Below are 13,667 nucleotides of genomic sequence, written 5' to 3'. Positions count from 1 at the left end.
GCTCACTGGGATCTCCTGAAGGAGGACGTGGCGGAAGTGTTCAGGGCTGCGTACAGGGAGGGGCGGTTAGGCGCCTCACTGAGACAGAGCTCAGTAGCTCTTGTCCCAAAGAAGGGGGACCTGAAGGACCTCCGCAACTGGTGGCCGATCAACCTCCTCTCAGTCGATTACAAGATCATGGCGAAGGCGCTGATGGGGAGGTTCCAAGGCCTGATAACATCGGTGATCGGACCGGACCAGACCTGCAGCGTGCAGGGGAGGTCCATAAATGACAACCTGCTCCTCGCGAGGGATCTAATCAGCGGAGGTCCCCCTTGTGCCTTCTCAGTCTCGATCAAGAGAAGGCATTTGACCGGGTGAGTCATGTGTGCTTGGAGAGAGTGCTAGAGAAAATGAACATTCCTGGCCCCCTCCTGCGCTGGACAAAGATCTGTCTGACAGACATAACGGGCAGAGTGGTTGTCAATCGACAGCCCTCTGCCCCGTAAAATCAGGAGCTGGAGTGCACGGCCCTTGACCATGGCGGGTAAGATCCTCGTCCTGAAGGCAATAGTCCTACCCATTCTGCTCTATGTGGGGAGGGTGTTTCCCCCAGACAAAGCCACCGGGAAGCTAATTACCCGGATGGCTTTCCGCTTTGTCTGGGGGAGCACCATGGAAAAGCTTAAACGCGTCACCCTCCTCAAAGAGGAGCGGAATGGGGGCGGGGGGTCCCAGACATTGTTAACATCATCATGGTGCAGGGTCTGGCCACCCTTGTCCAGAACGCAGGGAAGGTGGGTAAGGCCTCTGGTACCTTTGCCAGGTACTATGCCACCCCCTTCCTCAGAGCAATGGGCTTGGGTGTGCTGGACCTCACCATACCTTATAGCTGGGACCCCCCCTATGTCTATCGAGCCCTGAAGGACTTTGCCTACAGGACGGGTCTGCCCAGGGCTGGCCTAACCTCGTGGAGCTACAAAATGATCATGGCTCATTTACGATCTGGCCAAATTGTAACGTTCCCGAGGGGGGGGCCAGACCTGGACCCGCAAGTCATCTGGGCAAATGTGACACACAAGTGTCTTACCAACAAACAAAAAGACATTGCCTGGATGACAGCCCATAGGTGTCTCCCCACACAAACTTTTATGTATCGCCGGCACTTAGCCCTGACTGAACGCTGCCCCCACGGATGCACTGACTCAGAACACATCCACCACCTGTTCTGGGAGTGCTCCGTGGCCAGGCGGGTCTGGGGCCTTGTTTGTTCCTCTGTCTCCCTAAGCAGGTTCCTGCCAAGATCCTCCCTGATGGCTGAGGGCGTCCTCTACGGTCCGCCGGGGGGATGCAAGACCATCGTGCTCCAGCGTCAGTGGAGGATCATAAACACAGTGAAGCAGGTCCTGTGGGAGACGAGGAACATCAAGGTCTACCAGAAAACATCCGTAGACCTGGTCACTCTCTGGAGGAGGATCCAAAACCTCCTCCAGGACGGCATTCTGGTGGACATGCACGGCAACAAGAACCTGGCGAGAGAGAAGTGGGGGGTGGACCATTGGAAAGAACTTATCATATTGTCCACCCCCCCCAAGGGACACAGAAGCCTCTCAGGACTGCAAAACCTGAGCGAAATGGACTTTCCTTTTTCCTTATTGCTTGGTCTTTTAATCCACTTTTGTTACATATTGATTTTTGTTGGATATTCTGTGTTTTTGTGAACATTTTTTGAATCACTTTTTTTGAAAATTTGTTATTCATTCATTTTGATGTTCCTTTTGGTTTAAGTGTGTGTTTAAAAAATTTTGTTTGTGTTATTGAGTGTGTTTTAAAAAAGGAAAAATATTTAAAATTGTTAAGAAATTTAAAAACCAATAAAACTACCCTCAATGTTCAGTGTGAATATTTACCTTTTTTCAATTTTGACCCGTAACACCACAAATGTTAATAATTAATAATATGAAGTTCTAAAAAACCCACAAGCAATTTATGATAGAAAGTGGTTTCTAATATTAGTCTATTATAGTCAGATAACATAATTACCCATTGTCTTCACTATAGGAAATATGAGTGAATTTAAACCCTTTTTTTCAACTGAAAACAAGTGGTATATTTTAATTTAAAGCAGTGATTGTATGCAGTGATTGTATGGTTATGAATGCATAGTAAGTTAGTTATGAGGTAAAAAACTAAATTGGATGATTATTATTCTTTTTATTTTTTTTTGTGTTTTGGGCTGAGAGAAATCATGGGTCAAATTTGACCTGCGAACAAAAAAAGGTGTAGGCAACTTTCTAACAGATTAGGAAGGTTAACCCTGATCTCATTTGTACGGTTTTCGCGATGGTTCATACATCCTTCCACAACCTGCCTTCATGAGACACATTGGGAAAAAAAATGAATTAGAAACATCCAAATGAGTTCTAGGGCTCTGAAAAGTTTAACGCCAAGATTAATACATTTTCCCAACCACTTCCCCTGTCTCCAGTGACACATAATCACTTGTCTGTTCTCAAGAAAACCTTCCAAATGTCCATAACGAGACACACACCGTGAGTAGGCTTGTGTAACCTGTAAACTGCTGTAGGCTAAACTATGCGGTCCTGCAAGATGAGAATGCGGCAATGGTGCATTGAGCATTTTGTGTTTCTTATGCAGAGACTGATTTCTGCTGAACGCTTGGTGGAGAGGCTAGTTTCTGATGCATAGACTGATTTCTGCTGAAGGCTTGGTGGAGAGGCTAGTTTCTTATGCAGAGACTGTAGTTCCTCAAGTTGTAATTGTCTCAGTATGGTAGTTCCAGGCTTGTTGTACTGGACATATGTTCATGGCCTTACGAACAATCATATATGAATTGTTCCTTATCTGACGTGTTTTGTCATTTGTTGTCTGACATTGATGCACTGTTTTTATGTCGCTTTGGATAGAAGTGTCTGCTTTAATGTTGTATAATGTAACATACTTTCTTGTTTGTTAGTGTAGCAAAAACACACGTTAGTAGTAGGCTGAATATGAAAAACAAATGTTGCCAGTAAATAATGGTGATTTTGCCATTAGACTTTCTTCATGGACATGGTAACATTTTATTTTGAACCTGAGGGTGCTGGTAACAGTAACTTATTACAAGGAAAGCAAATCATTTTAAGCAAATCATTGCCGAAAGTGATAATGTTATAGACTTTGCTGAGAATGCAAGTAACTGTAAAAAAGTACATACAGAATTCATAAAACTTAAGAAATGTAAGGAATTAGGAGACACAGGGTTAATATAGCTATGATGACAAATATGATGACAAGTACATATAAATATAAATAAATACATATATATATATATATATATATATATATATATATATATATATATATATATATGTGTGTGTGTATGTATATATATATACACACACACACAGTGCAAATGTTTTACGCAGGTGTGAAAAAATAGAAATGTTAATGGGTTTATTTTTTTTAATCAATTAACAAAATGCATGAACAGAAGAAGTGAATGATTTCCATCTTTTTTAAAACATTCTTACTTTTTTTATATTCTGTATATACATAGCGCTCGGTCGCCAGCGACGGAGTAACTCTCAGTTGTATAGTTTTTAAGGATATCGTAATCGTTAATATACGTAACAAGTCGTTAGGAGACAGAAGTTGTAGAATTGTATCGCCATGAGAAGATTATATATATATATATATTGTTACGTTTTTCTCGATGGGAATTCCCTTTGTTTCAAAGTTTCAGTCCCTTCTTTGTGGTGGACGCTTTTTGCCCGCGTAGATCAGCCAATAGAGTATACTTGCGGCTTCCAATAAGAATCGGTGTAACGTCGCAGCTAAGAAGAGGCAGAATATTTGCATACTGACCTTTTATAAAGCTGGCGCACGGATGACGCGGAAGTAGTCGTCTACACTCTGGAAAGATGCCTGAGCCTGCTAAGCCCGCGCCTAAGAAGGGATCGAAGAAAGCGGTCAGCAAGACTGCAGCGAAAGGAGGAAAGAAGCGTAGAAAGACCAGGAAGGAGAGCTACGCTATCTACGTGTACAAGGTCCTAAAGCAAGTGCATCCTGATACCGGCATTTCATCTAAAGCCATGGGGATCATGAATTCATTTGTCAACGACATTTTTGAGCGTATTGCTGGTGAGTCTTCCCGTTTGGCTCACTACAATAAGCGTTCTACCATCACTTCACGGGAGATCCAGACTGCCGTGCGCCTTCTCCTGCCTGGAGAGTTGGCCAAGCACGCAGTGTCTGAGGGTACCAAGGCCGTGACAAAGTACACCAGCTCCAAGTAAACTACCGCAGTGATGCTTTACCCAAAGGCTCTTTTAAGAGCCACCCACAACAACTTGGAGGCACAAATCTAATTTCCTAAAACCGCTTTGTTCGAGTCGAACTTGTGTGAATGTCGAAATGAGTCTGTCCGTTAATAACCAGCTTTGTGAGTCATTGCTGCCTCCACTTGGAAAAAGATGAATATAAAAACATTAGTAAAATGCTTTACACGAAGGTTCTTTATTGCCTGCATTCTTTCATCGGAGGCAGGAAATATTTAGATTTAAATTTGATGGAGGGACCGTCTTGTAACAGCCTGTGTGCATGTGTCGCCATAGTCTTTCCATACTCCTAAGGAATGTGTTTGCACCCGATTGTATCGTATTACGGCAACTTTTCAAAAAATGTCAAATTAAGCATTAATAAGATAATCAAGATATGACTCATACCTCCCAGGTCTTGTTTAATTATTGTGGATTTATTCCATGAACTACAACTTGCATGTGCCACCAAAACGAGAACGATTCAAAACAATCGCAAAAGGTGAAATGCGCCCGGACATCTGCTCAGGTTCTCACCACCTCATGCGTTATCTATACGTCGGTGAATACAAAAGAGCGATTATCCAGCAATAGGGTTAAAATATGTTACATAAACAAAATCGCAAGCGACTATTCTAAAGTTTAATCGCGGCTTGCAATTCACTGCTTGGGGATTCCTTACGCAGAACTTTTTCGCCACAATCAAAATGACAGAGCAAAGGCATCTGGCGTCGTAAAAAGGAACCATTAACAGCAGGGCTGGACTGGGGCAAAAAATAGGCCCTGCCATTTGGCTCAGACCGGCCCACCACAATCGGTCGGACACCGCCCATGACTACAACATCCTTCAATATGCATATGATGGATATCTACCATTCATCAAATCATCAGTGTCATGGACAGATCAAGTATACCAATGCAAGTGTGGACCAGTGTACTCACTCACTGTCGACTTATTCCAAGGTGATGAGACATGGCTGCTGAGCAAACAATACCCATACTCATACTGTTAAGTAATTGTTAAAGAAAAAGCTCTGCTCAAAGTCATAGGAATAATTCAAATTATTTAATACAATTAAGTAAACAATATACATACAAAACATAAAACAAATACAATATGAACTCTGTCTGTAAATGGCCCATATTCAAAATAACAGAGCTAGTTTGCTACTACAACAACAACTACTACTAGCCTACTACTACTACTACTACTACAATTAGTCTGCTACGGGGTATAGTCTAATGATCAAACACTTGCGGCTATTATTCCCAAAAGAAACATTATTTTGGCACCCGGCGTTAGCCTACGTCAGTTGCATCAGACGCTCAAGCTGCCAGACGCCCTGGCTAGTTAGCTACATTTTACATCAGTCTAGTCGCGGTAAATCCTCGATCGCGTCGACAATAGTTAATAACAGCACATAATATTGTTCCTGAAACACCCTGCGATAACGTACGATACTGTACTAAATAAATCTGTGAAGGGACCGGTTTGAAAAGAGCACTCAAACGGTCTTTTCGATCCATTTCTCAACTGACAACAACTTGACAATAAGGAGGAGGGGTCAGGGTTGAGCCTACCAGACGGGAGGGGTTGGGTTTAAGCATGTGATTGGGCCGGCCCACTGTCAGTATAGAAAATGAGCCAATGGGCCGCTGTCCATTTTTTTGGGGGCCGCTCAATAAAAATAAAAAAAATTAACATTTAAATCATACCGGCCCAAAACTAGACCGGCACACATGCCCGCGGGCATGTAGACTATATAACCAGTCCAGCCCTGATTAACAGCATTAGCAAAGAACAAGGAAATTTGTACTTCTTATCGTCTGTGTGGGTGGCTCTTAAAAGAGCCTTTGGGTAGTTTCAAAAAGCATTTACAAAGTGTCAACATTTACCCACCGAAGCCGTACAGAGTGCGACCCTGACGCTTCAGAGCATAAACTACATCCATAGCGGTGACGGTCTTTCGCTTGGCGTGTTCGGTGTAGGTAACGGCATCGCGGATAACGTTCTCCAAAAACACCTTCAGGACTCCACGAGTCTCTTCGTAGATCAGACCAGATATACGCTTGACTCCTCCACGGCGAGCCAAACGACGAATCGCAGGCTTTGTAATACCCTGGATATTGTCACGCAGAACTTTGCGATGACGCTTAGCGCCTCCTTTCCCAAGACCCTTTCCACCTTTGCCGCGACCAGACATGATTCAAAATAAGCGTTGTTACTCGTTGAAAATGAGCTCCGAGTTACAAAACACGCATATATCTGCGCCAAGACGACCTGATTGAAGCCATGCGTCAAAAGTCAGCTCGGGCTAAAGCCCGCCTCCAGCACTCCCAATCTCGCGAGGTATTTGGTGATTTCCTGCAGAGCAAAGAAGTCTCGTTTACATGATGCAATGAAATCAATATGAACATGTTATTATTCATACCAATTTGTCTTTTCAAGATCATTGTGTAAATCTGTTGAGATAACATTTCCAAAGCAGACATATATATATATATATATATTTTTTTTTTTGGGTTTTGTTTAAGGAAATAACTTAAAAGTCGTTTATTTCAACTGATTTACCACTTCAAATTAAGAATAACCCAGTTATTTTACACCAGAATTGAAATGACTATTACAAAGACATTTTAGTTGACAAAAGCATGAGAGGATTGGACTGGATTTGAATCTGCCAAACTAACATCTAATTCGCCTACTATTGTTTTTATAGGCAACATAAACTTTGTATGCGCCACATAGGACTGGAATAAAAATATGAATCATGTTGATCATTCACATTCATCATTGATACCATGTGCCTCATTAACATATTGATTATACTTAAGAGATTTGCTCTATGGTCACTTTAGTTACCAGGTGTATTTTTGAGTAAAAACTATAAGACTTGTAGAAAATGTATTTTTGTTATGTTTCGAATTATGTTGCTTGATAGGGAACAACAAAAATGTCAACAGAAAATACAGTAACTCCTTAAATGTAGCCTTAATTTCAGAGCTTTGCCTCTGTCGTGCTTCCGAGAAATAGACGCCTGGCCGGACGGAAGTGCATTGTCCAGTTGTTTAAAGCGGTTTCAACGTAAAGAGAGGTCATGACTTCTGTGTCTCGCGGGCTTAAAATACTGCATTTAACAATTTTCCTTTTGAAAATCACCAATGTCAGACAACGTATCAGTTAAAGTACAAGGTTAATATGGAATAGAACATTTGGGGCATGAATGAGTCGCTTAGCTGCGGAGAGGGGAGCAGAGGAAGTGATGATTCCAGACCCAATTCACACCGGTGATCCCGAGGGCTACAATTATATATGGAACACAACGAAAAAAAAACAACCACATAAAGACGAAAAATATTGCAGTTATAAATGGGGTTAAATGGCTCTTAAAAGAGCCTTTGACTTTTTGGATTCTGTTTGTAAAGCACCTTCAGCGCGCTCTCCACGAATGCGGCGGGCCAGCTGGATATCTTTGGGCATGATGGCCACCCTCTTGGCATGAATGGCGCACAGATTGGTGTCCTCGAAGAGACCAACCAGATATGCCTCACTGGCCTCCTGCAGAACCATAACAGCGGAGCTTTGGAAGCGGAGATCGGTCTTGAAATCCTGAGCAATCTCCCTCACAAGGCGCTGGAACGGCAGCTTGCGGATCAACAGCTCGGTAGACTTCTGATAGCGGCGGATTTCTCGCAGAGCTACAGTACCAGGCCTGTAACGATGGGGCTTCTTCACGCCGCCTGTCGCAGGCGCACTCTTACGCGCAGCCTTAGTTGCGAGCTGCTTCCTGGGCGCTTTGCCGCCAATAGATTTACGTGCGCATTAAGAGATGAGGACCACAGCAAACCAAGACCGGACCGCTCCGGCACCTTGCTGCGGTCCCTCATCGAGGATTTCTCCCTCAGAGACGCCGGGGGCACCTCTCCTCCCCAGCACACGTTTGTGAGTTCCTCTGGCTCCTCCTCTTCCAGAATTGACATGTTTCTGCTCTCCCCAGGCCTGAGGGTGCACAGCTATTCCACCAAGGCAGTGCACTTCTCGGACCACCACATGGTGACCGTGTCCCTGGTCTGGGAGAAATCGGTAACCGTGGGTAAGGGGCTCTGGCGAATGAACATCAGCCATCTCCAAGACCCCCAGGTGCGACTCTCCTTCTTGAGAAGATACCTGGAGTGGGTGAGTCTGAAACATCTCTTTGACTCCCCAGTGGAGTGGTGGGAGATGGTGAAGGAGCGAGTGCGGGGCTACTTCCGGGCAGTCGGGAGGAGGAAGGCGAAGGAAAGGAGGGCAGTTTTTGAACGTCATAATGCTGCCATCCAAAGACTAAGCCTCCTCCAGTCCCGAGGCCTGAATGTTAGAAGCGAAATCGCACAAGCTCACCACCCTCTACCGGGAAGAGCGGAAGAAACAGACAAATAACATCTTGTCTCTCTATCACAACAGAGGTGTGGTGGTGTCTGAAGAGGCGGAGGTCCGGGAGGTGGCCAGGGAGTTCTACGAGGGCCTTTATAGCGAGAGGCCCTCAGACGGGGCTCTCATGGACACCTTCCTGGGCTGCCTGGACAGACGCCTGGGAGATGAGCAGACAGAAGTGAAGTGGGCCGTGCACTCCTTGAACACACACAAAGCTCCGGGCCCTGATGGAATCCCAGCTGAGTTTTACCAGGCTCACTGGGATCTCCTGAAGGGGGACATGGCGGAAGTGTTCAGGGCTACGTACAGGGAGGGGTGGTTAGGCCCCTCACTGAGACAGAGCTCAGTAGCTCTTGTCCCAAAGAAGGGGGACCTGAAGGACCTCCGCAACTGGTGGCCGATCAACCTCCTCTCAGTCGACTATAAGATCATGGCGAAGGCGCTGATGAGGAGGTTCCAAGGCCTGATAACATCGGTGATCGGATCGGACCAGACCTGCAGTGTGCAGGGGAGGTCCATAAATGACAACCTGCTCCTCGTGAGGGATCTAATCATCCACTCCGGGCAGCGGAGGTCCCCCTTGTGCCTTCTCAGTCTCGATCAAGAGAAGGCATTTGACCGGGTGAGTCATGTGTGCTTGGAGAGAGTGCTGGAGAAAATGAACATTCCTGACCCCCTCCTGCACTGGACAAAAATCTGTCTGACAGACATTACGGGCAGAGTGGTTGTCAATCGGCAGCCCTCTGCCCCGTTTGATGTCAGGTCTGGCGTCAGGCAGGGGTGCCCTCTAGCATCTCTCCTGTACGTCATCTACCTGGAACTGTTCCTCCAGGCCATCAGGGCCAATCCAGGGGTGGTAGGTTACCCACTACCTGGAGCTAGGGGGGAACGGCTAAAACCAAGCTCCAGCATCAGTGGAGGATCATTAACACTGTTAAGCAGGTCCTGTTGGAGACGAGGACATCAAGCTCTACCAGGAATTCTACCAAGGAATTCATCATATAGTCCACCCCCGAAGGGACACAGAAGGGACACAGAAGCCTCTCGGGACGGCAAACCTGAGTGAAAACCTCGACCCAGAAAAATAGAATTGAATAGAGGCCTCCGTCGTAGTTCTACTTTCTAAAAATCGGAAAATGTAAAATTGAGGCTCTATTAAGGTTAAAGGCCCGAAAACAACAAGAAAAAATCACACGCATATCAATACATAAAATGAACGTATATATAACGCATTACTTCATTTTTTATTTATTTAAATAACTTCCAAATAGCTTGCCAAGCTAAGACGACCTGATTGAAGCCTGGAACAAAAGAAAAGACCACATGGATGCCCACATTGACTAGAGCGTAAACGTAGGCTACCGAAGTCGTAGTCAGCACATTTCGGCCTGCCCAGACATTTTGGGGGCAGGGGCTCAAGCAAACAGAAAAAAGAAAAAATATATACACACAGCCGGGGCGGCCTGTATCGTAGTGGTTAAGGTAAATGATTGGGACCTGCAAGGGCAGTGGTTTGATCCCCGGTGTAGCCACATTAAGATCCACAGCCATTGGGCTCCTGAGCAAGGCCCTTAACCCTGCATTGCTCCGGGGGGTTGTCTCCTGCTTAGTCTACATCGCTCTGGATAACAGCGTCTACCAAATGCCATTAATGTAATGTAATGCATGTTAAATACATATACATACACACATTTCTCCAAATCAGAATAATATTTTCCTGTTCTTTCATCTGTACTACTGCTCCAAGCTGGCCTGATCCAGGAGAGGAGGGAGCTCCGCCTCTTTCTTTTCCTTCAGCCTGTCCTTTCTGCAACCAGCAGAGCAGATCATAAAAAGAATCACTGACATGTTTATCCCAAACACAAATTAAAAGCCTAGACCTGGACCAAAGTGTCTGCATAGAGTTGTGCTGTTTTACCTTTCATTATAAGTAATGATACGATTCTAGATCAGGAGTTCTCCTCTGACATGCTTGATACATATGCCCCCCAAAATTCCTTCTGTATTCATGTTCTGTATCATTTTGCATATATTTTATAAATTAGACATAGGTTACAACTACTGAACTACAGTTTGATTTTAGTAACATGTTTTTGAGCATCACACAGAGGAAAATAAACCACTATTATATTATATTCAAACATTACATTACATTACAGTATTGGCATTTGTCAGACGCTCTTATCCAGAGCGACCTACAACAAAGTGCATCCCCATAACCAGGGATAAGTGCGCTGAAAGACCCTAGAGGGAAGTACAATTTCAACTGCTACCTGTACAACAAACATAAGGACCAGGGCCTATCTTTTTTTTTTTTTTTAACAAACAAATAAACAAACAAACAACAAAGCAAAATTGACCAAACTTAACTATCCAAATACTGCTTACCTAGCCAACTAAAAATACCGAAACACAAAGTAAATCACAAAGACAACAATTAAGGTTCACAGGGAGGTAGGGAGGGATGGGGAGAGGTGCTGCTTGAAGAGGTGCGTCTTCAGTTTGCGCTTGAAGGTGGGGAGAGATTCTACAGTTCTGACCTCAACGGGGAGTTCGTTCCACCACCGTGGAGCCAGAACAGACGCACAAGCACACACACACACAACTTAAACCACTCTTATATATTTGTTACATGTATGCATTGCATATAACTGGAAAACTGATCCAGTGTAGTGTAATTGCCTCTTCAAGCAGTGTTTATGCTGCTTCTTATTTCCCATTCAAAATTGATTGATTGATTGATTGATTGATTGATTGATTGATTGACCTTATTATTTTAACAGGTAAAACACACTGCGACATGTCCAAACAGTAATACACAGTAATAACAATGATTTTATGAAACGGGCTATAAAGAAAAGAAGGTGACAAATCACTAAACTACCAAAATATGCAAAACGTAACTAGTAACTTGCTTTAGAAATTAATTGCATATTTATAAGTTGTGCATGATGGAGTTAACGTTGATTTAATGATACAGTTATTAGACTAGCTTGCTTGCTTGCGAGTCCCGAGGCTAGTAAAGATTAAATTACAGTGTGAAGGTGGCAACTGGAAAGTCCTACTGACCTACGTCATAGTTTTTTAATGGCTATAACATAAGAAAGTAAGTGAGTATTGTTTACGCATGGTTTCATAATTAAAACAGTGCCTACCTGAGTGAACTGGGGCTGCGGATGTGGTGCTTTTCCTGACAAATTGTAATTGAATTGTATGAACTGAGTCAAGGTTGGCCATTTCAAATTATTGTCCAAATTAAAAGAAAAAATATTAATTGCAAATACATCCAAGTGGCAAACGTTTGGGGACTTTAAATGGCAGTGCATATCCTTTGAAGAGTTCAGCTAAAAACATGGAGGGGTTTTGTCCTTATCATAGGAATCCGGCTAATTAGCCTAAATAACTTTAAGATTGTATATTGATATCCATTCATCTACAACCATCATTTATTACGAGTTTCAAAAAAACTATAAGCCAGTCAGCTTGTTTGAACACGGGGTAGCAGGATAGGTCACAAGTTGGAGTGGTGCCTGCGTGTGGTTGTGCAGGCCTCTAACCCTAACTCCAAATAATTTCAGTGGTGTGGTACAGAGACTGCATATGACAATGGTTTCATCATTACATTCCATTATTGGCATTTGGCAGACACTCTTATCCAGAGCGACGTACAGTTGATTAGACTAAGCAGGAGACAATCCTCCCCTGGAGCAATGCAGGGTTAAGGGCCTTGCTCAAGGGCCCAACGGCTCTGCGGATCTTATAGTGGCTACACCGGGATCTCTATGAACATGCTGCAGGAGCTAAGTTAAATCATGAAGAAACTGAATTTGTTTTGATTGGAGAGAACAAGAATCCCGACTAGCACATAGGAGAAAATAAATATACCTCGTGAGACATACAGTGGGCTCCAGAATTATTGGCATTGATAAATTTGCACAAAAGTGCGGTAAACTTTAAAAAGTTATTGTTATTGACATATGCTTAATTTTCCAACATGTGTCAAGCAGTATGCTTTATGAATGATTCAAAGGAATCAATCATTGTCATACATTTTTCAAATAAAAGAAACATGACCCAACAAAACAGGTTCCACAATTATTGTACCCCTGGTTTAATACTATGTGGATCCTGATGGTCAATGTTCTGCTGCACAATTTACAACCAAGTCTCAGCTTCCTCGCAGAGACAACCAGATTTCGGGTTCCGGGTACTTTGTTTCATTGTGCCATTGGTCTTAAATAGGCCCCTGGACCACTGCCAACAAAAATCATTGACCCACCTCCATATTTGACAGTAGGTTTGAGGTGCGTCTCCTTGTATGCATTCCACTTTTGCCACCAAACATGTTGATGGTGCATATGGCCAAAAGCATTCATCTGACCAAAGCACTCTCTTCCAGACATCATTCCAATGTTTGGCAAACTCCAGCTTGGTTTTGTTTCTTGTTCTCTTTGCCTCATCATTGCAAATATTTTTTTGGTATGGAGGTGCCATTTTATGTTTTTTTTTTTGAGACCGAAGCTACAAATAATCTCATTATTATCTGCTGTGTTTGTTTCATGTTCATTAATTTGGTGTTCCCGGTCCAAAATGACTGCCCCATTATAGCTGCTTATAAATCCATAATAGTCCATATATTATTACCTCTTGTTGTGTTAGATCTTTTAATCAACTTGAGTTCTTGTGAACATTACAAGTTTTGCACTTCTATTTGCTATTTATGACCTGTAGGCCTCATTAACCTGACCTCATACAGCTCATTTTTGAGTACAAAAAACATGATATATGTATTATTTTGGCTATAAAAAATACTTATACTTTAAATATATTTATGCTATTTATCACAGGCTATTATTGAAATCATTTTGTGGTTGTGTGTGAAAGTGCTAACAGGTGCATTTCCCATGGGGGAAAGATTCTATTGGGGAAAGGTTCCTGGGGGCTTTTTTTTTTTT

General features: G+C 43.3%; 2 protein-coding genes and 1 pseudogene across 2 annotated transcripts; 1 reads left to right on the top strand and 2 right to left on the bottom strand.

Annotated features, from left to right (window-relative positions):
• Nucleotides 1-3,901: 3,901 nt before the first annotated feature.
• LOC133112057 (histone H2B 1/2-like) lies at nucleotides 3,902-4,442 on the top strand. The gene has a single exon (XM_061222742.1). The coding sequence runs from the start codon at nucleotides 3,903-3,905 to the stop codon at nucleotides 4,275-4,277; it is 375 nt and encodes a 124-aa protein (XP_061078726.1). The 5' UTR covers nucleotide 3,902; the 3' UTR covers nucleotides 4,278-4,442.
• A 1,719-nt stretch (nucleotides 4,443-6,161) lies between these two features.
• On the bottom strand, nucleotides 6,162-6,516 carry LOC133112067 (histone H4). The gene has a single exon (XM_061222751.1). It carries the CDS (start codon nucleotides 6,500-6,502, stop codon nucleotides 6,191-6,193), a length of 312 nt encoding a protein of 103 aa, XP_061078735.1. The 5' UTR covers nucleotides 6,503-6,516; the 3' UTR covers nucleotides 6,162-6,190.
• Nucleotides 6,517-7,674: 1,158 nt separating this feature from the next.
• LOC133111113 (histone H3-like) lies at nucleotides 7,675-11,790 on the bottom strand (annotated as a pseudogene).
• Between the last annotated feature and the right edge of the window lie 1,877 nt (nucleotides 11,791-13,667).

Source organism: Conger conger, chromosome 15, assembly GCF_963514075.1.
Source record: "Conger conger chromosome 15, fConCon1.1, whole genome shotgun sequence".
Classification (NCBI taxonomy): Eukaryota; Metazoa; Chordata; class Actinopteri; order Anguilliformes; family Congridae; genus Conger; species Conger conger.
Note: the sequence above shows the minus strand (reverse complement) of the source record. Positions and strands in the feature narration are given on the sequence as shown.

Excerpts from the sequence above, each read along its gene's own strand:
- LOC133112057 (XM_061222742.1), top strand. The coding sequence starts at position 3,903 with ATGCCTGAGCCTGCTAAGCCCGCGCCTAAGAAGGGATCGAAGAAAGCG.
- LOC133112067 (XM_061222751.1), bottom strand. The coding sequence starts at position 6,502 with ATGTCTGGTCGCGGCAAAGGTGGAAAGGGTCTTGGGAAAGGAGGCGCT.